The sequence below is a fragment of the Macaca mulatta genome, chromosome 1, assembly GCF_049350105.2.
Source record: "Macaca mulatta isolate MMU2019108-1 chromosome 1, T2T-MMU8v2.0, whole genome shotgun sequence".
NCBI lineage: Eukaryota > Metazoa > Chordata > Mammalia > Primates > Cercopithecidae > Macaca > Macaca mulatta.
The window spans coordinates 217,521,152-217,544,285 of NC_133406.1; the positions used below are offsets into that span (position 1 = coordinate 217,521,152).

The window sequence follows — 23,134 nt, forward strand, 5'->3', positions numbered from 1 at the left end:
TTGGAAGACCTAGAGCGGATGAAAGGAGACTGTGCCGTGGAGGGGCAGGAATGGGGGAAGGCGGAGGAGTTTCGACTGAGGCCAGGGGCGGGGCATCGAGCCAGGGGGCGGGGTCTGACGCCGTGAGGGGCTGGGGGCGGGGCCGAGGGGGCTGGCGAGGGCCCGGGGGTGCGGCCTGAGGCGGCGCGGGGCGGGGACTGGGGCCGGGGCCCGGACTGTGGCCGTGGAGGCCGGCGAAGGGCCGGGGGCGGGGCCGTCCCAGCTGAGGATCGGAGAGCGGCTGGAGGGGCGGGGGCGGGGCCTGCGGAGGGGCGGGGCCTGCGGAGGCCGGGACGGCGCCCCCGGCAGGCAGTGAGGCCGGCTGAGCGCGGAGCAGCGCAGTGCCCCCCGCGCCCCGCTCCGGCAGCCCCACGCCCGCGCCCGCCATGCCTGAGCAGTTCAGCGTCGCCGAGTTCCTGGCCGTCACCGCGGAAGACCTCAGCTCCCCGGCTGGGGCCGCTACCTTCGCCGCCAAGATGCCCCGGTGCCGGGGGGCGGCGCTGGCGCGGGAGGAGGTAAGGGGGCCGAGGCGGGGGGGGTCGGGGGTCGGCGCCGGGCCTGGCTTTGACCTCCACAGACGTGCCCCAAGCTGCGACGGCCCTTCACCGCGCCCCGAAACCTGCCCCCTCCCTAGGTCTGGGAGGACAGAGCGCATCTCCAACAGCTGCGTCCTTACCGTCGAGGCGGGGAGAGGTCCAAGGGACCGTTTTGGGGGGCCTCGAGGTCACTTCGATGACAGACTCCACAGGTCGGGGGACGTACCCCAAGTGCCCCGCGTGACCACCTCATCACATATGTGTTTGCCTAGCGCCTTCCAGCCGCAGTTTGCGTTTTCATCTTCGGAGCCCCACAAGTGTGACCCCCGAGTCACTCCTCTTCTGAGAAGCAGGCTTCCCGCCTCAGTCCTGAACTTTCTTTCCCCGGGCTGCAAGGAGGCCCTCTCCCCCTTGCGGCTGGTTCGGAGATTTGGCCCGCGTTTGTGGAATGAATGCGGATGGGAAGGCGCCAGGAGCCGGGGTTCACCTTGGACTGGCTGTTGGCAAGTTTATCGTCTCCTCTCCCCTCCCCTCTCCTCTTTGTCTTTCCCAGCAAAGCGTCCCAGGCCTTTTCTTTCGGCCTTGCAGGCTGCCCCACCCCATTCCCATGCGCTTCGGAGTTCCTTCCATTCCTCTTCTCCGAACCTGCCGCAACTTTCCCCAGCTCCTCTGCAAGGAATATTCTAGGACAGACACCCCGTGGCCTTGGTCCAACGGAGAATAATGTGTTTTTACAGCTCCCCATCCAAAGGATAATGTGTTTTTACAGCTCCCCATCCAACCGATGCCCTGAATTTTTACAGCTCCGCGTCCAAAGGATGTCCTGAATTTGGGTGGCATTTTGGACCTCAGCAACTCTTCCACCCTTCACCCTAAGTGTACTAGGCACCCATTGTGGGGCAGATACAAAGCTCAGTAGTTCATAACACCCTGCACCAGTGTCGGGAAATCTCTCCTTCTCTTCTCTCTTGGCAGGCTGGCCCTCCATCTCAGAGTCTGGTTGTACCACTTTGTAAGGGTGATAGAGGATTGTGGAAGGAGCATCGACTTTGGGGAAGGCAGACCTTTTTTCAGATGCTGGCTCTGCAGTTTGCCATTTGGGTGAACGTGGGCATGTGACCTGTTCTGTCATCTGTGGAATGGGGGTAATAATGTGTACCTCACATGAGACAATGCATATAAAGCATGCATCTTTCTTTTTAGAGACAGAGTCTCGCTCCATCTCTCAGGCTGGAGTGCAGTGGTGCGATCTCGGCTGACTGCAATCTCTGCCTCCAGGGTTCAAGCAGTTTTCATTCCTCAGCCTCCCAAGCGGCTGGAATTACAGGGGCCCGCCACCACACCCGGCTAATATTTGTATTTTTAGTAGAGCCAGGGTTTCACCATGTTGGTCAGGCTGTTCTTGAACTCCTGAGCTCAGGCAATCTATCCGCCTTGGCCGTTCAAAGTGTTAGGATTATAGGCGTGAGCCACTGCGCTGGCCCGTGCTTCTTGATAAATGGAATGATTATTATCAGTTTAATTGGCAGATCTCTTTAGACAGTGATTGGGTCTCTTTTGTCTTCATTTGTCTCACAGAGCCTAGCCTTGTCTCATTTGTCTCACGGAGCCTAGCCTACTACTTTGCACATAGTAGGAGTACATGTTTATTAAAATAAGCAGCCGGTCAGCTTTGGCTTCCTTCCTTGGGCAGAGCCAGTAGCTTGGAGTCCACTGCCTGTGGATGTGGGTTATATTTTACTGTGGGGCTCACAGGGAAACACTGCTGTCCAGCCCATCCTTTGGAGAGCTTCCTGAGGTTTGTCTTCATAGCCTTACATTTCACGACTCAGAAGAGCTCAGTGCCGTCTGCATTCTTAGGGGTTTCATTGTTCATCCTTCTGCCCAGGTTGTTCATTAGAATCTTAAGAGCAGGAGAAGGGGCTCCAATATGAACCTTATCCATGGACAGAAATGCCCATTTATGTAAGTGTAAGTGTAAGCACTGTGTGTTGGGGAGGGGCCCTTAGAATGGGTCTAGAGGCCGCAGCAGGCTCTGTTCAGGGCTCAGCTTTGCCCCAGTTCAGGCAAGACAAAACCCATACTCCTTTGCCTTCAGATTTTTGGTTTGGTGCATGCAGAGGTTCCAACAAAAAGCCTTGTGGCCCCCAAACACAGCTTTTCTCTTCAGCATTTCAGGGCCCCAAAAGTTAGAGTCTGACCTTTGGATTAGACTTCCCTGAGGTTTCCTGTTTGGTTTTGCATTTGCATTTATATTTTGCGATTACATTGTGTTTACATGTAGTTTGATGCTGCAATTTTTTCCCCCAGTTCTGGGCATGACTAACCCACCCCCAGGCTTGAAGCTCTACTTGACCGAATCAAAATGCAACTGATTCTTAAGTCAAGTCTTCCAGTTCTGGCTGGTTTCCTGGGAGTAACTAGGGACCCTGTCCTGGGACTTGCAGCCCTTTTGTACAGTCCTCCTGGGAAGGACCCTGGGCAGATCACAGGAAACTAGAATGTCAGGGTTGAGGGACCCTTTCAAGATAGAGACCAGCTAGAAAGTCTCTCAGATAAGATGGAGAAACTGAAGTCCAGAGAGGCCAAGAGACTTGTCCAAGCTCCTGCAGCTGGATAGTGGGAAAGTTAGCATTTCTACACACGTGTTTTACCCCTGGTCCTGTTCTCTTGCCTTTTAAAGTCCATCTGTCTGTCCTCCCTGTGTAACTTCTGTGAACCTCGTTATTTTATCCTTAAAATGGATCTCTTAATCACTCCCTGCTTACCTTACTGGGTTGTTAAAGTTTTTTGTGTTAAATTATGAAACAGCAGGCAACTGTGAGGGAGTATGTTAAGATAGTCATTACGTCAACCAGCCTCTTCCTGTCTTGGGCCCCTTTATGCCCATGATGTCATTGATATTCACAACAACAGGTGAAACCGGGCCTAGGGCAGTGAAGGCAGCTGCCCTGTGTCACATAGTGGATCTCTCTGACTCTGCTGTGCTCTGCCTGGGCTCTGGCCAGCTCTCTGTGCCATCTCGACGGACATAAAGGACGCTAAGGACATAAAGATGCTGCTTTGATGTGCTGACTGACTAGGGAGAAGCAGAAGCCTGTTACAGGGAGATCAGTAAGAACCCCACGAGTTTGTCCTGAGTCCCCAGAGAAGGGTACAGTGAATGCCATAAGAGGCAAGTAGAGCAGGAGAGGGGGAGAGCAGTAAGGACTCGTGCAATGTGGGAGAAGTTCCTGGAGGAGGTGATACTTCTAGGTGGAAGGATAGATGAACCCCATTTAGCGGAGAGGACAAGGGGGTGATTTCAGAGACTGGTGGGAAGAGTGCATATTGGGAACCAAGTAAGCCATTTTGACCAGAGCTAACAATTCATACTATATTGTGTGCCTCAAACTGCTAGTGGACACACACCCGCCCCCTGAGTAGGTGTCAGATGAAGCAGTCTGCCACAAATAGGAGGTCTTCAAAGGCTTGTTTTGTATATATTTTTTGAAATTTTAAAATAAAATTTTAATTTGACAAGCAGCACAATTTATTATTATTTTATTTTTTGAGACAGGGTCTTGCTCTGTCACCCAGGCTGGAGTGCAGTGGCACAATCATGACTTATCACAGCCTTAGCCTCCCGGGCTCAGGTGATTTTCCCACCTCAGCCTCCTGAGTAGCTAGGATTACAGGTGCCTGGTTAATTTTTTTTTTTTTTTTTTGAGACGGAGTTTCACTGTGTAGCCCAGGCTGGAGTGCAATGGCGCAATCTTGGCTCACTGCAACCTCCGCCTCCTGGGTTCAAGTGATTCTCCTGCCTCAGTCTCCCGAGTAGCTGGGACTACAGGCACATGCCACCATGTCCGGTTAATTTTTTGTGTGTATTTTTTTTTTTTTTATTGTAGAGACGAGGTTTCATTGTGTTAGCCAGGATGGTCTCAATCTCCTGACCTCATGATCTACCCGCCTCAGCCTCCCAAAGTGCTAGGATTACAGGCGTGAGCCACCACACCTGGTGTGCCTGGTTAATTTTTGTATTTTTTGTAGGAATGGGGTTTCAGCACGTTGCCTGGCTGGTCTTGAACTCCTGGGCTCAAGCGATCTGTCCACCTCGGCCTCTGAAAATGTTAGGATTACAGGCGTGAGCCATCATGCTCGGCCAGGGCATAATTTTTAATAAGAAATTTAAAACGTAACAGACAAGGCCTATGAACAACTATCTCAATCCCTATATTCTCCCCAGAGGTAATTGCTATGGAAATGTACATGCTTCCCAATGTATGTTCTCATGGAAAATATATTATCGGTAGGGGAATGGGAGTGGCTGGGGGAATGTTTACCTAAACTGGTATCAGGTCTTATAATGCACAGTTTAAATTGTTTTGGAGTCATATTTTTCTTTTCCTTTGTGACTTTTGCTTTTTTGAATCTTGTTTTAGAAAGGATTTCCTTCTTAATTTTTAATATTCTTGTGAATTTTACAGTTTGCTTTGTAATATGTATTTTAGTGTTAAAATTGTGTAATCTTAGAGATTGTTTGCAAGAAACATAAACCCTGTCAAGCTTGTTTCTGTTGGAGGGAAATTTGTTTGTTTGTTTTTTGATCATCAGGCAAGAAGATTGAGGGAAATTGGCTTTAAAGAATTAGATGTGCCTAATGGGACTGAAGAGCGAGAGGTAAAAGTACACCTCTCCAGGGCCTGGAACTGGAGGCTGGGAAGTTGTCAGGAACTAAGGCAGCTGCTTCATCATTCTTGTTCTTTCCTGCCTCTGCTTCTCTCTGCACATCTGATCAGTGCTTTTGCTCATTCATCATCACACAGGCCCCAAAGCACAGCCCCCATGCTCACGTGACCTCACTGGGCCAGTGTCTAAAGGTAACCGGACACAAGATTGAGCCAGTCTCATGTCCCACTTCCAAGTTCCTGGCAAAGGTTGACAGCCCGGCCCAGCTTCTGGATTGGTTCCAGTAGCTGGGTCTCCACCCCTGGTTTCATCACCAGAGGTCATGGAGGGAAAGTGACAGGCAGGGTAAACATGGCCATTGAGACCTACGGTGTGGGAGGGGGCACTTCTCAGAGAAGAGGGGCGCAGCCTGGAAAGTCCCCTCAGAAGTATCTATGGCGAGTCCTCTTTGTTTCACACAGTCCAGGTTCCAGGGGGAGGTGCCTTGCCCATCCTGTTCTGTGCCTCCCTGGTTTAGATCATTTATGCATACGCTCAGGTATAGAAGAACCCGTTTAGAAAACTCAGGTACAGGAGTGTTTTTATTTTTTATTTTTATTTTTATTTTTATTTTTTCGAGACGGAGTCTCGCTCTGTCACGCAGGCTGGAGTGCGGTGGTGTGATCTCAGCTCACTGCAAGCTCCGTCTCCCGGGTTCACACCATTCTTCTGCCTCAGCTTCCCGAGTAGCTGGGACTACAGGTGCCCACCACCACGCTCGGATAATTTTTTGTATTTTTAGTAGAGACAGGGGTTCACCGTGTTAGCCAGGATGGTCTTGTTCTCCTGACCTTGTGATTCGCTCACCTCGGCCGCCCAAAGTGCTGGGATTACAGGCGTGAGCCACTACCCGGCTGGAGTTTTTTTTTTTTTTTTTTTTTTTTTAAGACAGAATTTCAAAAAAAAAAAAAAAAAAAGACAGAATTTCACTCTTGTCATCCAGGCTGGAGTGCAATGGCACAATCTGGGCTCACTGCAACCTCCACCTCCCGGGTTCAAGCTGGGATTCAAGGATTTTCCTGCCTCAGCCTCCCGAGTAACTGGGATTACAGGCACTTGCCACCATGCCTGGCTAATTTTTGTACTTTCAGTAGAGAGGGGTTTTGCCATGTTGGCCAGGCTAGTCTCGAACTCCTGACCTCAGGTGATCCACCTGCCTCTGCTTCCCAAAGTGCTGGGATTATAGGCATGAGCCACTGCGCCCAGCCAGGTATAGGGGTTTAAAAGATTTAAAAGATGAGATTAGAATGCTAAGGGGGTGCAGCAAGACTTGGAGGGTCTTGAATGCCAGTTGAGCATTCTGACTTTTTGTTGGGCAGTGGGGACAAGTGGACCCAATCATGTTGCTCAAGGAATGGATGAGGTTGGCCCTGCCTGCTCCATGCCAGGCCCTGTGTGAGGCACTGGGCAGATGCATCGCTCGGTTAAAGAGATACAGTCCCTGCCCTGTGGACCTTACAGTCTTCTGGCAAAGCCTGACAGGAAGCAGGCAAACAAGTCACAGCCAGGTGCAGTGGCTTATGGCTGTAATGCCAGCACTTTGGGAGGCCAAGGTGAGAGGATCACTGGAGCACAGGAGGTTGAGGCTGCAGTGAACTCTGATGGTGCCACTGCACTCTAGCCTGGGCGATAGAGCAAGATCCTGTCTCCAAAACAAAACAAAACAAACAAAAAGAACAAATAAGTCAGAAATTGCTCATTGTACTAAGTGGCACGAAGACTCATCCTCCTTGTCAAGGCCTTCCTTGAGGTTTGTTCCGGGTCCTCATCTCTTCAGGGAATCTCGTCCACACATGTGGCCTTAGTTACCTCTCATCTCCAGGTGACTCACACATTTGTACCTGTAGCCCAGATCCTCATGTGCCACTGCATACTTGACCACACTTCTGACTTTCCTCCAGGCTCCCTTCCAGCATTCTTTTCACAATGAGTGGTATGACCTCTCACCTCCACACTTGTGCCCCTCATCACCAAGGATCATCAGTTTTACCTTCTTTTTTTTTGTTTTTTTGAGACGGAGTCTCGCTCTGTCACCCAGGCTGGAGTGCGGTGGCGCGATCTCGGCTCACTGCAACCTCCATCTCCCGGGTTCAAGTGATTCTGCTGCCTCAGCCTCCCCAAGGCAGGTGGATCACCTGAGGTCAGGAGTTCGAGACCAACCTGGCCAACATGGTGAAACCCCGTCTCTACTAAAAGTACAAAAATTAGCCGGGTGTGGTGGCATGTGCCTGTAATCCCAGCTACTCAGGTGGCTGAGACACAAGAATTGCTCGAACCCGGGAGGTAGTTCAAATGATCGCACCATTGCACTCCAGCCTGGGTAGCAGAGCAAGACTCTGTCCCCCCCGCAAAAAATTATTTTATTAAGATCTGATTTGTCAATAGATTTTGACTTCTATGAGGATATAAACTAATCTCACTCTTGTGTCCCTAGTATTTACCATAGAACCATAGTGTGTTTTCAGAAAATATTGGTTGAATAACAAATGAAAGGAAAAAAAACTAAAAAGGAGCATTCGTAGAGAATAATGGTATGGGGGTGCTCCAGATGGAGGGGACGTCTGGCAAAGGTCCTGAGGCAGTAAAGAAGCTGAAATATATGTGACCCTGAAAGGGGGCCCAAGGGGCAAAAGCACTGAGGTGGGCAAAGGGAAGGGTGGCACTGGCTGAGTTCGGGTGGCGGTGGCGAGGTCATATTCAAGTTTGATGGCCCTGGTAGCGAGTTTAAGTTTTATTTCATATACAGGCAAGCAACATAATCCAGTTTATATTTTAGAAAGATCGTATCAGTTGTTGTGTGGAGACTAGATTGGAAGGGCCAGGAGAGGACCCAAGGAGGCCATGCAGTTATTTAGGGAAGAGATGATGGTGGTGTGGATAGGGTTGTGGTTGGTGGAGGAGGAGAGAAGAGCACAGATTGTAGAAGTGTTTTATAAGCAGTCAAGATTTGTTGATGTAGTACATGTGGGCAGTGCTCAAGACTGGGTCCCACATTTCTTTTTTTCCTTTTTCTTTTCTTTTTTTTTTTGTTTGATTGGGATGGAGTCTTACTCTGTTGCCCAGGCTGGAGTCCAGTGGCACCATCTTGGCTTACTGCAACCTCCACCTCCGGGGTTCAAGTGATTTTCCTGCCTCAGCCTCCCAAGTAGCTGGGACTACAGGTGCCCGCCACCACACCCAGCTAATTTTTGTATTTTTAATAGAGACGGGGTTTCACCATGTTGGCCAGGCTGATCTCAAACTCCTGACCTCAAATGATCCGCCCGCCTCAGCCTCTCAAAGTGCTGGGATTACAAGTGTGAGCCACCGTGCCCAGCCTTAAATTTCTGATGGAAGGGTGCCATATACCGAGAAGGGGAAATCTGGCAGGGGAACAGGTTTGGGAGAAAACAAGAATTCTATTTTTTAAAAAATTTTTTGTGTTTTAGAGACAGGGTCTCCTTCTTTTGCCTAGGCTGGAATGCAGTGGTGCAATCATAGCTCACCACAGCCTTGAATTCCTGGGCTTAAGCAATCCTCCCGCTTCCATAGGCACATGCCACCACATCCATGCTAATTTGTTTTTTCTTTTGGTAAAGATGAGGTCTCACTGTGTTGCTTACGCTGGTCTCAAACTCTTGGGCTTAAGTGATCCTCCTGCCTTGGCCTCCCAAAGTGTTAGGGTTACAAGCACGAGCCACTTGCGCCTGGCCAATAATTCTATCTGTATATCCTTATAGGTCTTGAGACATCCAAGTGGAGATGTCAAGAAGGCAATATGTGAGTTTGGAATTCAAAGGAGCAGGCTGGAGATACACATTTGAGAGCTGTCAGCATCGAGACAGTGGGTTTCAAACTTGCATCTGTGTCAGAATCACCTGGCATCATTCCCAGAGAGTATGATTCAGTGGAGGTATCTTAGGCTTTTTATGGCAAGCAAGAGAAACCATCCTGAGCTGATTTAAGCAGAAAAGGGCTGCACTGAAAGGGAATGTTCAGTAGCTCACAGAATTTCTGGGAAGTTGGAAAACTGGGGCTGGGCAGCAGGCAGGATCTCAGCCAAAATCATGCCACCGAGCCAGTTTGGCAGGACACTGCTGCCACACACTAAATGCCATTGCTGTGTCACTGTCCCCTGGACACTAGGCACCATTGCTGCTGTTGCCACCAGCATTGGAATGGATCTTCCACTGTGCTCCTGATTCAAACTGTAATGAGGGCTTCTGATTGGTTGAGCTTAGGTGTAAGGGAGGCTGGAAAAGCAAGAATTTGTTGTTTTCAGCTTTCATAGGAGGTGAACTCTGCCAAGACTTGTGCAGCGAGGAAGTCCCCAGACATAAGAAGGAGGTCAGCTGCCAGACTGGCACACAATGACGGATGTACTTGACAGCAGGTTTGCCAGCTTGTGGGACTGTCTGGGAATCTGCATTTAAACCAGCACCCTGGAAATTCCCATGCAGGTGCTGCCTGAATCACATTTGCATCCATTGCTTGAACTAGTACTTAAAACTGTGGGGGCTGGGCGTGGTGGCCCACACCCGTAATCCCAGCACTTTGGGAGGCTGAGGCAGGGGGATCACTTGAGGTCAGGAGTTTGAGACCAGCCTGGCCAACATGGCGAAACCCCGTCCACTAAAAATGCAAAAAATTAGCCGGGTGTGGTGGCGCGCACCTGTAATCCCAGCTACTCAGAGGCTGAGGTAGGAGAATCACTTGAACCTGGGAGGTGGAGGTTGCAGTGAGCCAAGATTGCGCCACTGCACTCCAGCCGGGATGAAAGGGCAAGACTGTGTCTCAAAAAAATAAAAAAATAAAAAATAAATAAAGCTGTGGAATGGACAAGATCACCTAGAGAGAGGAGTGAAGAAGGCCCAGGCCCAAGCTCTGGGGACCCTCAGTATCAAGAGATTGGGATAGGAAGAGGAATTAATAAAGGAGACCAAGAACAGGCTGCCAGTGGGGAAGGAAGGAAATAAGACAGTGCTGTGCCTCAGAAGCCAGGAGAGAAGTGTTCTGAGGAGAAGGGGTGCTCGACTCTGTTAGATGCTGTCCAGATGCCCAGAGGTAAAATAAGACAATGACAGAGACACAGCCTCTGGTTTTGGCGACATGGAGGTCATTGGGAAACTTAAGAGCAGATTTATGGCTCACGCCTGTAATCCCAACACTTTGGAGGGCTGAGGTGGGTGGATCACCTGAGGTCAGGAGTTCGAGACCAACCTGGCCAACATGGCAAAACCCCATCTCTATTAAAAATACAAAAATTAGCCAGGCATGGTGGCGGGCACCTGTAATCCCAGCTACTCAGGAGGCTGAGGCAGGAGAATTGCTTGAACCCGGGAGATGGATGTTGCAGTGAGCCGAGATCGTGCCACTGCAGACACAACAAGACTCCATCTCAAAAAAAAAAAAGAAAGAAAGAAAAAGAAAAAAGAGCAGATTTAATGCCATTTTCGCCTCCACACCAGCCTGGACTGATTTGAGGAGGGGGCAGATGAGAAGTTCTCCCGAGAAGGGAAGCAGAGACATAGGGTGTGGCTAGGGCCCTGGGATCAACAGGGTTTTCTAGGATGGACTGGGGACCCAACTCCACTGAGCCAGCCTCCTCCCTACCAACAGCCTCTGCACAGGGGGCCAAGGGTCTTCCCAGAGTTGTCAGCCTTGAGCCTGTCTCTCAAAGTCTCCTTCTCTCCCCAAATTTGTCTTTTTTTGTACTCACTTCCTTGCCTAGTGTTCAGCTGTTTCTGGTCACTGAGGTGCAAGGAGACAGATGACTCAGGCAGATCTGGAGGCAGAAACTGTAACTTTAGGTCAGAGCAGAAGGAACATGCTTTCCCTGAAGGCGACTTGATCATATCATTCGCAGACAAGATGCTGCTAGAGAGTCCCTTTGATGGACCTAGAACTTGGGCCCAGGGCAGATGAGGGAGTGAGACCCACAGGGGCACAGTGAGTGGCTTCTGTGACTCTAGGGCAGGGCCCTGGGAAAACTGTGATTCCACCTCACCAACGTCACAGGAGGTGCTTTAGAGGGCATGGGAGGCTGAGCTGGGAACAGCTGCTGAAGGTTCTCTCACTTGACTGGTTTTAGACCTTGAAAGAGCTTTTAAGAATCCCAGCTGCCGCGGGCTACACCCAGACCCACTGAATCAGAATCTCCCAAGGGCGAGGCCTGGGCAAGTGTGCAGTTCAGAAGTTCCCAGGTAACTGATGGGCAGTCGGGGTGAAAACTATTGTGGTGAGCTATTGCATGCCCACTGAAGGTTGGTAATCCATTAAGCCATATTTACTCAACGCCTGTGGTGTACAAAGGCAGGCTCTGAGGGCATGGAGAGATCCAGACAAGGTCCCCTTCTCGGTGGGAGGACTCTGCCAGTGAAAAGCTGATTGACAGCCTGTAGCTTACAGGGATGTGGCTGAGGTCTGTGGCGAGAGTCCAGTAACTAAAGTCAGACAGACTTGGGTTTCAATTCCTATTGGCTATGTGACTTTGGCCAAACGACTTAACCTTTCTGAATCTTGGTTTTCTGATCTGTGAATTAGGGATGATGATAACTGTCTTATGGGTTTGTTTGATGGAATAACACATAAAAAATCTAGCAAGCATATGCCTAGCACCTAACAGGTACTTAGTAATTTTTAAAAATTCCCTCTTACTGTAAACACAAGTACACCTGCACACAGGGTAGTTAAAGAGATCAGGAAACATACAGAGAAAGGAGGAAAGTAATTGCAATAGGGATGAGGTAATTACCATGAGTGAGTGTTGAGATTATCTGTGCGGTCCTGGCACCAGAGCAAAAAGGGAAACCTTGTATACCTTGGAGGTGTTGGGGAATGAACAGCTGAGCCTGATTTTGGACAAGGCAGGGTCTTCCCTCAGCTCTGCCCTTTGCTCTCTGCCTTCTGTTCATTTCTTTGTCAAACATTTGCTGAGGCCAGTGCAGTGGCTCATACCTGTAATCCCAGCACTGTGGGAGGCCAAGGTGGGAGGATCACTTGAAGCCAGGAGTTTGAGACCACCCTGGGCAACAAAGAAAGACCCTGTCTCTACAAAAACAAAACAAAATGTTTGCTGAGAGGCCACCTAGCAGTTCTCAGTCCTGGCTGCACCCTACAATCCCTTAGGTTGCTTCTAGGGAGATTTCTTCTCATTCAGATAAAATTCACATAACAGAAAACTCAACCATTTTAAAATGTACAATTCAGTGGCCTTAAGTATAGTCACAGTATTGTGCAGTCATCACCACTATGTAATTCCAGAACATTTCCATCACCCCAAAAAGAAACCCTGTATTGATTAGTAGTTACTCTCCACTCCCTTTCACCCAGCCCCCGGCAACTTTCCACCTCTATGGCTTTACCTATTCTGGACAGTTCACGTGAATGAAATCCTACTACATGTGGCCTTTTGTGTCTGATCTCTTTCAGTTGCATAATGTTTTCAGGGTTCATCCATGTTGTCTGGGTTGTGTTAAAAAGCAATAAAAATAGGAATAATAAACACACCGGGCAGTGTTGTAAGCATTTTTCAGATATTAACACATCATAACACAGGGCCTTCCAGTTATTTGGCTACATAGAAGGTGTCTGCTGGGCAGGAATAGCTACCGTGAAGCCCTTTCTGTGTGTCATATGCTGGGCCATGTGCTTAAATGCCTGACTGAGTTCAGTCTGATTAGATAGATGCTGTTATTATGCCATTTGACAGATGGGGAACATCTGTCAGAGAAGCTGTGTCACTTGCCTCATGTCACACAGCTAAGAGGACTGGAACCAGAATTTGGACTTTAGGACAGTACGACTTGAAAGCTGGAGTCCTTAACCCTTGCTCTGTTTTCTGTATTGCCATTGGGCCTTGCTAATAAGTATTCATACATTTAATCATTCATTCATTCATTCCACACGTGCTTATTAACACCCATATCCTGAGCCTGTGTTGAGTGCTGCAGATACAAAGGTAAATGAGCCATTCCCTGCCTTTCTGGAGTTTTCAGCCCCATAGAGATCAGACATGTATGGCAAATAAGGGCCTGGATGCCCTAATGAAAGCCTGTAGTGGGCACAGGATGGAATAAAGGCAGGCAGGATCAGTTCTGTTGTGGTGGGGGGGTGACCTGTAAGTTGAGTCGGGAAAGATGAAGTGTTTACTAGACAGAATGGGGCAGAGGGAGCAGCATGAGCAAAGGTCTGATGACTGGAAACAGTTTGGCATATTTAGGAAATTGCCAAGAGTTCGATAGGGCTGGTTTTAAGGGATCAGTGATGGATAGCAAGTCCAAGTGGGGGGCAGGGAGGGATTAATCCTGGCCAAAAAGGGAACCCAGAAGGTGGGAAGTACCGTTTGTTGCTCTGTCCAAGAGGGCAGGCCAGGTTCTTCCCCAGGGTTGGGTGGAATTCAGGGCTTGGGGCCAGGGGTCGGGTAGAAACCTTTGGCGGTTAGTCCAGCAAAGTTCTTGTTCTCTTAGCTCATCACCGCCAAGCAATCTCCTGAGGACAATCCCAGCCAGGAAACTTGGGGTTTGCAGAGGCCTCAGCATATATTGAGGGTGTGGCTCCCTTCCTGCAACCCCTCTTCCTCCCTGCTTCCCACCACCCCACAAGGAGCAGCCTGTAAGGCTGAGCTGGGGAGGCTGGACAAGTGCCCAGGCTAGGAAGACGTCTGCAGAGGCCTGACCAAGGGGCGCACGGCCAGTCACGGGCTCCAGCAGTGCAGGAAGGAAAACAGCAAGAGGCCAAAGGATCCTGAAATAATAAATGTCAGAGCAGACAGGAGCCTTCCTTGTCACCACCCAAACCCTTCATTCCAGAAGAGGAGTCAGAGGCTCAGGGTGGGAAGGAGACTGGCCAGGTCACACTGTGGGACAGGGGCAGGGCTGGGGCTGGCTCTGGGTCCTGGCTCCCAGGCCTGGCCGTGTAGCCACCACAGCGGCTGTGGGGTGGCAAGCAGGGCCAAGGGCCACCTTTGCATGGATGAGGCAGAGGGATAGCTGGGAAGAGCACTGCCCTCCTCTGGCACCTCCTTCTGCCCCAGCCTGGACTCTCAGGTGCTGGGAGTGGGGGCTGATCCAGAGGAAAACCATTTGGAGTCTTTTGCTCGCTCCTGCTGGCGGCTGAGGTTGGAGCAGCCTTGTAGGGTATGACTGACCTCAACTGTGTCCCAGCGCTTTGGCCTGGAAGGGGATTTAGAGCTCATGTCTGTTAGCTCAAAATTGGACAGATGAGGAAACTGAGGCATAGAAGGAGGAAGGAACTTGCTCAGAGGCACACAGAGGGCTTAATGGCAGAGACAACCCTAAAATTCAGCACTTTCCAGTTCAGGGCTTTTGGTCTCATGGCCTTGTTCTATATGCAGTAGAAGGCTGTTTTCACAGAGTGTTTCTGCGGCTCCTCTAAAGATGACTGGCGTCCACCATTAGAGAAAACATTATCTCAATTTGTTTTCACAGCAATCCTTACAGAGATAACTGGGGCTCAGAGAGAGAGGATTTAGCTCGTAGTTTGCTTTAGTGTGATAGCAAGAAAGGGCTCTGGAGGCAGAGTTCTCTGCGCTTTTTTTTTTTTTTTTTTGAGATGGAGTCTCGCTCTCTCGCCCAGGCTGGAGTGCAGTGGCCTGATCTCAGCTCATTGCAAGCTCCGCTTCCCGGGTTCACACCATTCTCCTGCCTCAGCCTCCCGAGTAGCTGGGACTACAGGCTCCCGCCACCACGCCTGGCAAATTGTTTTGTATTTTTTGTAGAGACGGGGTTTCGCCGTGTTGCCCAGGCTTGTCTCAAACTTGTGGGCTCAAGCAATCCACCCACTTAGGCCCCCCAAAGTGCTGGGATTACAGGCAGGAGCCACCACACCACACCTGACCTGCATTTTCTGTAAATTAGTAATTGGATCTGAAAGTGAGAAGCCCTGGGTTTTTGGGGGTTTTTTTTGTACTTTATTTATCATTTTATTAAATACTTTAAGTGTAACTTGGTTTGTTCATTAAGATATTGTAATTTTTTTTTTTTTGAAATGGAGTCTTACTCTGTCTCCCAGGCTGGAGTGCAGTGGTGTGACCTTGGCTCACTGCAAGCTCCACTTCCTGGGTTCAAGCGATTCTCCTGCCTCAGCCTCCCGAGTAGCTGGGACTACAGGCATAAGCCACCACACCCGGCTAATTTTTGTATTTTTAGTAGAGACGGGGTTTCACCATGTTGGCAAGGATAGTCTCAAACTCCTGACCTTGTGATCTGCCTGCCCCGGCCTCCCAAAGTGCTGGGATTACAGGCGTGAGCCACCACGCCCGACCAAACATTGTATTTTTAGGATCATGCTTAATATGTAGTACATATAATTTAATCATCTTTGTGGACATTGGAGTCAAAGACCAAAGAGCCAGGATTCAGCCACCTCACAGGAAAACTCCTTTTTAGCGTTGGAGTTTCATTGATCTTCCCATATCACTTATACTGTTAGTATTGATTGATTGAAAAATACGGGAAAGAACATAAAGCTACCATGAATTCAGGAATGCTTTTAAAGAGTTCTGTGTCTTATTGATCATAGAGTTGCACATATTTGGAATGTGGTCAGACTAATTTGTGAAACTTTTTTTTTGTTTGTTTTTGAGACGGAGTCTCGCTCTGTCGCCCAGGCTGGAGTGCATTGGCACAGTCTTGGCTCACTGCAAGCTCCGCCTTCCAGGTTTACGCCATTCTCCTGCCTCAGCCTCCCGAGTAGCTGGGACTACAGGCGCCTGCCACCTCGCCCGGCTAGTTTTTTGTATTTTTTAGTAGAGACGGGGTTTCACCGTGTTAGCCAGGATGGTCTCGATCTCCTGACCTCGTGATCTGCCCGTCTCGGCCTCCCAAAGTGCTGGGATTACAGGCTTGAGCCACCGCGCCCGGCCATGAAACATTTTTATACTCGTTGGTAGTGCTCATGATAAGTGTAGCTTCAGAGGGTCCTGCTAGTAACACCGTGGACCTCCAGGGTCTGGGTCCATTGCCTGGAAATGAACAAGGGAATTAGAGTCTTAACAGTTTAGTTCCCAGGTCCACGTTTTGGCTGTGTGAGTTCAGGCAATGATTTTCACTGTTCTGTGCCTCACTGACTCATCAGCCAGATGGGAACAAAAACGATGACTGCCCTGTTAAGATGCTGTGTGTGTTAAATGGTGGGTGTCAAACTCCCTTACAAACTGCAAAGCTTGATACAAGTTTTAGTTTGCCTTTTTTTTCCTTTTTTTTTTTTTTTTTGAAACGGAGTTTCGCTCTGTCACCCAGGCTGGAGTGCAGTGGTGTGATCTCGGCTCACTGCAACCTCCGCCTCCTGGGTTCAAGCAATTCTCTGCCTCAGCCTCCTGAGTAGCCGGGACTACAGGCGCCTCCCACCACACCCGGCTAATTTTTTTTTTTTGTATTTTCAATAGAGACGGAGTTTCACCATCTTGGCCAGGGTGGTCTTGAACTCCTGACCTTGTGATCCACCTGCCTCTGCCTCCCAAAGTGCTGGGATTACAGACGTGAGCCCCCACACCGGCCTAGTTTGTATTTGTTCCTTAGTTTGTTTGCATTTCTAGTGAAACCTGGGGCAAGAAACTCACCTGAGCCTTTATTTTGCAGTCTATAAAATGAGGAGGTAATGTTAGATAATCTCTAATATTCTGTGACTTTCCTCTTAAGGAACAACACCATAGTCCAAAGCAAAGATAGAAAATGTTTTTCACTTCCTGTACCAACTCTAGTTTAATTGGTAGGAGCTACTGTCATATCTTAACAGAATGATGAACCAAACCCACAGTCAGTGGGGAAAATACTGTGATCGATTAATAACAGCTGTAATGGGCCGGGCGTGGTGGCTCACACCTGTAATCCCAGTACTTTGGGAGGCCGAGCCGGGCAGATCATGAGGTCAGGAGATCGAGACCATCCTGGCTGACACGGTGAAACACCCATCTCTACTACAAATATGAAAAAATTAGCCAGGCGTGGTGGCGGGCGCCTGTAGTCCCAGCTACTCGGGAGGAGAGGAGAATGGTGTGAACATGGGAGGCGGAGCTTGCAGTGAGCTGAGATTGTGCTACTGCACTCTAGCCTGGGTGACAGACAGAGTGAGACTCCATCTCAATAATAATAATAACAATAATAATAATGACTGTAATGGGCCGGGTGAGGTGGCTCACACCTGTAGACCTACCACTTTGGAGGCTGAGGCAGATGGATTACCTGAGGTTGAGAGTTCAAGACCAGCCTGGCCAACATGGTGAAACCCCCATTTCTACTACAAAAACTTAGCCAGGTGCAGTGGTGCATGCATGCCTGTAATCCCAGCTACTCTGGAGGCTGAGGCAGGATAATCGCTTGAACTTGGGAGGTGGAGGTTGCAGTGAACTGAGATCATGCCAATACACTCCAGCCTGGGCTGCAGAGTGAGATTTCATCTCAATTCATCTCAAAATAATAGTAATAATAATAATCATAATCATAATGGCTGTAATGGTCATGGGATGACACAGAAGTGATGCCTATGCACTGTATTATAATTGTCCAAAGGAATGAATGTCTAATGGTGAAATGTAATCTGTATCTCTCAAGGCCTTAGCTCTAGCAGCTCTGCCCCCTTGGCTGAGTTGCCTTGGTAACCACAGCTGGCTCTGATAAACCATGGGAATGAAGAATGGGTCCTATTGATGAATCCTGACCCAGGAGGGGGGCATGCAGAAGGCCCTTCTAGGCAGGGCAGCTGGGCATGGCCTAGTGCTGCCATCTGTGGTCTTTTGCCTGCAGAGAACACAAACCAGGGAGCCAGAGCATGGTGTGTGTGTGTGTGTGTGTGTGTGTGTGTGTGTGTGTGTTGGGATCAGGGTAGGGGACACAAAGGGCAGTGCCAGCAGCTGGAATTTAGGCCTTGTCTAGGGCCAGCCAGGGTAGGCTTCCCAGAGGACTCCAGTGGGCTTTCCAAGCTCAGACGTGTCTCTTACACTCAGACGTGTTTTAGCCACCTTTGCCCAGTGCCTGCCAGGCTCTTGCATGGATCCATTGACTCTTAGCTTTGAATGAAATCTAAATAGCTGTCCATTCTAATCCAAAATCCAGTGTCTGAATCACTCTGTAGCACCTAAAGTATTTGAATACTTCAAGTGACAGGGAGCTCACTCCCTTCAGGGGTGGCCTCTTCTTCCTTAGGAATGTCCCCTGTTTGAGCTGAAATCTGTTTCTGTCTCCCTAACTCCCACCTCTCAGTCCTGGGAATCCTCTCTGAGGCCAGCCTGAACAAATTCGTTTTCTTTTCAGTAGGATATCCTTTAGAGTGTTTGTATTCGGGGCCTCACCATTGCTGTCAACTTTGTTTTCCTTGGACAGATCTCCCTCTGTGCCCCGCCTTCTCCCTCTCCTAAGACTGAGGGAATGGTGAGGGAATATGGTATAGTAGTGGAATTGGGATTTAGGTTTGAAGGCAGATCCAGTCGCAGGATCAAAGAAGCTGTGCCCCCTAACCTTTGTGGGGCAGCTTGGAGATGGGGAAAGAACATTGGCCCTGGATTTGGCTAGTCCTGGGTTTAAATTATAACTCTGGGCCAGGTGCGGTGGCTCACACCTATAATCCCAGCATTTTGGGAGGCCAAGGCAGGTGGAACACCTGAGGTCAGGAGTTTGAGATCAGCCTGGCCAAGATGGTGAAACCCTGTCTCTACTAAAAATACAAAAATTAGCTGGGCATGATGGCACATGCCTGTAATCCCAGCTACTCAGAAGGCTGAGGCAGGAGGCTTGCTTGAACCCAGGAGGCAGAGATGGCAGTGACTGAGATCATGTGTCTGCACTCTAGCCTGGGTGACAGAGTAAGACTCTGTCTCAAAAAAAAAAAAAGAAAGAAAAAAAAAAGTTACAGCTCTACCACTGTTCATCACTATGTGACTTGGACATGTTCCTCCCCCTGACAGCTTCATCTTTAAAATGGGAATGGCAATGCCTTCCTCAAAGAGTGGCCAGGATAGTGACAAGTAATGAGGCTGCACAGAGCAGGCACTTGGGACATACTGCTTGCACTCCCCCTGCCTGGTAGTGGAGGTCTGCTGTGGTCCCTCTCCACCTGTGGTTCTTCACAGCTTGCTGATGAGGATCAACATGGAGTTGGGAGTGTGGGGAGATATGTTTAATTAATTCAATGAAACTTGAGAAATTCCTAAACCAAATTCAATTTAATTTTGAAGTAGATGACATTTTTAGTTATCAAACAGTAGACAGTATTCTAAGCACTTTACCTATAGAATTTACTTAATCTCCCCAACAACCTTATGTGGTAGGCAATATTATCATCTTCATTTTGTGAATGGGGAAATTGAGGGACTGAGCGGTCACCTCAGGTACCTGGTGGAGCTGGAATTCAAATCCAGGTAGTTTGGGGACAGCCCCATACTTTTTAGCAATGATGATGTACTGCATCTCTGAAGAGAATTAGAACAGTAAATGCCCAAACTTTAGCATGCATTAGAATCACCTGGAGGGCTTGTTAAACTACAGATTGCTGGACCTCACCCACAGATTTTCTGATTCAGCTGGAGAATTTGCTTATCTAACAAGTTCCTGGGTGATGCTGCTGCTGGTTGAGGGCCCCCACCTTGAGAATCGCTGACTATAGGGATTAAATGGGCCCACCTGAACCTAGAGGCTGATTTCTTTTTTTTTTTTTTTAAGACAGTGTCTCATTCTGTCACTCAGGCTGGAGTGCAGTGGCATGATTATAGCTTTCTGCAACCTCGAATTCCTGGACTCAAGGCATCCTCCCACCTTAGCCTCCCAAATAGCTGGGACTACAGGTGTGTGTCACAGCACTTGGCTAATTTTTTTCTTTTTTAATTTTTTGTAGATGGTCGGGTGCAGTGGCTCATGCCTGTAATCCCAGCACTTTGGGAGGCCAAGGCAGGAGGATCACTTGAGGTCAGGAGTTCGAGACTAGCCTGGCCAACATGGTGAAACCCTATCTCTACTAAAAATACAAAAATTAGCCAGGCATGGTGGTGGGCGCCTATAGTCCCAACTACTTAGGAGGCTGAGGCAGGAGAATCGCTTGAACCTGGGAAGCAGAGGTTGCAGTGAGCCGAGATCACACCACTGCACTCCAACCTAGGCGAGAGAGACTCTGTCTCGAAAAAAAAAAATTTTTTTTTTTTTTGGTATAGATGGGGTCTCACTTTGTTACCGAGGCTGGTCTTGAACTCCTGGGCTCAAGCAATCCTCTCACCTTGGCCTCCCAAAGTGCTGGGATGATAGGAGGGAGCCACCACACCCGGCTTTTCCTTAATCTCTCCAGTTTCATGGGGAATGAGGGCTGATCTCATACAGAGGCAGAAAACAAACCACAGTAAGAACCATGCTCATGTTTTCCAAATGCCTCAAGCCTTGCCACATGCTGCCATGTTTGTGATCTCATTAAGCCTCACAGTAATTCTGTGAGTTAAGCAGAGAATGGATTTTTTCCACCTGTAATCCCAGCACTTTGGGAGGCCGAGGCCAGCGGATCACGAGTTCAGGAGTTTGAGACCAGCCTGGCCAACATGGTGAAACCCCATCTCTATTAAAGATACAAAAAATTAGCCGGGCGTGTTGGCGGGAGGTGGAGGTTGCAGTGAGCCGAGATTGCACCATTGCACTCCAGCCTGGGTGATAGGGCGAGATTCCATCTCAAAAAAAAAAAAAAAAAAAAAAAATGTTTTAAAGAGAGGAAGTTTAGAAAACTAACTGGGCTAATATCACCCAAGGAGATAATTTTGGAGAGGCTGGGGCTAGAATCTTAGCTACTGACTCATCACAGCACTCTGGAAACCTCTCTGCCTTTCCCCACAATATCTTCCTTTCCCCAGGCTACTATCAGAATTGTCTCCTTAAAACTAAATTTTTTTATTGGTGTGCAGATGAGTGGATTAAAAAAAACCCCTGCATTTCTTTAGCTTAAATCTTTGAGCCCCATTACACCACGGGATAGATGTTATCAGTCATTTATACCCCAGTGTGAATGATTTTCAGATATTTTCTTGAGAAAGGAGTCATTAGAACTTTTCCCTTTTCATGCTCCCTTTGGGCACTTACATGTTCTGAAGTCTGTGGGTCTCTTGAAGGAAGGGGCCGTGTCTTATGTGTCCCCACCATCTGGCACCATGCCTGGCTGAAACAGTCACCAAGAAATGCTTGTTGAAATGAATGAATGAATGGAGGAACTATGTTCCTTTCCTTGCTCATTCTTCCCAGAGCAAGCCTTCCTGGTAGTCCTACCATTTATACCAAGCGTGCCCTCCCCTCTACCTCACAGTGCAGTCTCTTTAGTCTCTTTTCTGCCTGTCCAGGGGCCAGAGTTAAGCATCACAGCTTAAGGGAAGCCTTCCCCATTCCTTCAAAGCAGACATGGCTCTGTTTTCCCTGGACTCCCAGGAACCTTCCATCATAGCGCTCATCACATTGCATGATAAGTGTCTGCTTATAATGGCTTTTTCTTTTTTTCTTTTCTTTTTTTTTTTTTTTTTTTTTTTTTTTTTTTTGAGGCAGAATCTCGCTGTGTCGCCCAGGCTGGAGTGCAGTGGTGTGATCTCAGCTCACTGCAAGCTCCGCCTCCTGGGTTCACGCCATTCTCCTGCCTCAGCCTCCTGAGTAGCTGGGACTATAGGTGCCCGCCACCACACCTGGCTAATTTTTTGTATTTTTAGTAGAGACGGGGTTTCACCGTGTTAGTCAGGATGGTCTCGATCTCCTGACCTCGTGATCCACCCGTCTCAGCCTCCCAAAGTGCTGGGATTATAGGCGTGAGCCACTCGCCTGGCCTATAATGGCTTTTTCTTCCCTTCAATGATGATGTTCTTGAGAGCTGAGATTGTGTCTTTTTTTTTTTTTTTTGAGACGGAGTCTGGCACTGTCCCCCTGGCTGGGGTACAATGGCGCAATCTCGGCTCACTGCAGCCTCCACCTCCCGGGTTCAAGCTATTCTCCTGCCTCTGCCTCCCGAGTAGCTGGGACTACAGGCACCCGCCACCACGCCGGCTAATTTTTTGTATTTTTAGTAGAGATGGGGTTTCACCATGTTAGCCAGGATGGTCTCAATCTCTTGACTTTGTGATCCGCCAGCCTTGGCCTCCCAAAGTACTGGGATTACAGGCATGAGCCACTGTGCCCGGCCAAGATTGTGTCTTTTTTACACAAGGTGTAGTGGGCACTCAATAACTAGTTGAATGACTAAACAGCCACGTGAACTTGGCAGCCAAGAGGATTAGGGATGGGAAGGGTATCTGGCTGGGAAGCTGTTTCCTAATAGATGTCTCTCTGACAAGGGCATCAAAAAAAAGTCTGTGGCTGGGCGCGGTGGCTCACACCTGTAATCCCAGCACTTTGGGAGGCCGAGGTGGGCGGATCACGAGGTCAGGAGATCTAGACCATCCTGGCTAACATGGTGAAGCCCAGTCTCTACTAAAAAATACAAAAAATTAGCCAGGCATGGTGGCGGGCGCCTGTAGTCCCAGCTACCTCAGGAGGCTGAGGCAGGAGAATGGCGGAACCCGGAAGGCGGAGCTTGCAGTGAGCAGAGATGGCACCACTGCACTCCAGCCTGGGTGACACAGTGAGACTCCTTCTCAAAAAAATAAAAATAAAAATAAAAATAAAAATAAAAACAGTCTCTGAATGATTTGGGTGACTTGTCTCCCTGTACTGGTTAAAACTAGTTTCAGCTACAAGTGGCAGAATACCCAGTATAACAGTGGCTCAAATAAGAGATTTCTCTTTCATACTAAAGAAGTCTACAGATAAGTAGGCCGAGGCTGCTAGAGTAGTTTCTAATCACTCAGGACAAGGCTGATATCTTGTTGCTCTGCCATCCATTACAAATGGTTTCTACTTCATGGTCCA

The 23,134-nt window shown here is 49.0% G+C and overlaps 1 protein-coding gene across 4 annotated transcripts in view; it reads left to right on the top strand.

The window, feature by feature from the left end:
* The first annotated feature begins 357 nt into the window (after positions 1-357).
* ASAP3 (ArfGAP with SH3 domain, ankyrin repeat and PH domain 3) overlaps positions 358-23,134 on the top strand; it is a 54,838-nt gene continuing 32,061 nt past the window's right edge. For all 4 annotated transcript variants that reach the window (XM_015130814.3, XM_077970237.1, XM_015130818.3 and 1 more), the window contains exon 1: positions 358-554. In XM_015130814.3, coding sequence (XP_014986300.3) covers positions 426-554 — 129 coding nt within the window. In that variant the 5' untranslated portion in view covers positions 358-425. The remainder of the gene's footprint in view (positions 555-23,134) is intronic.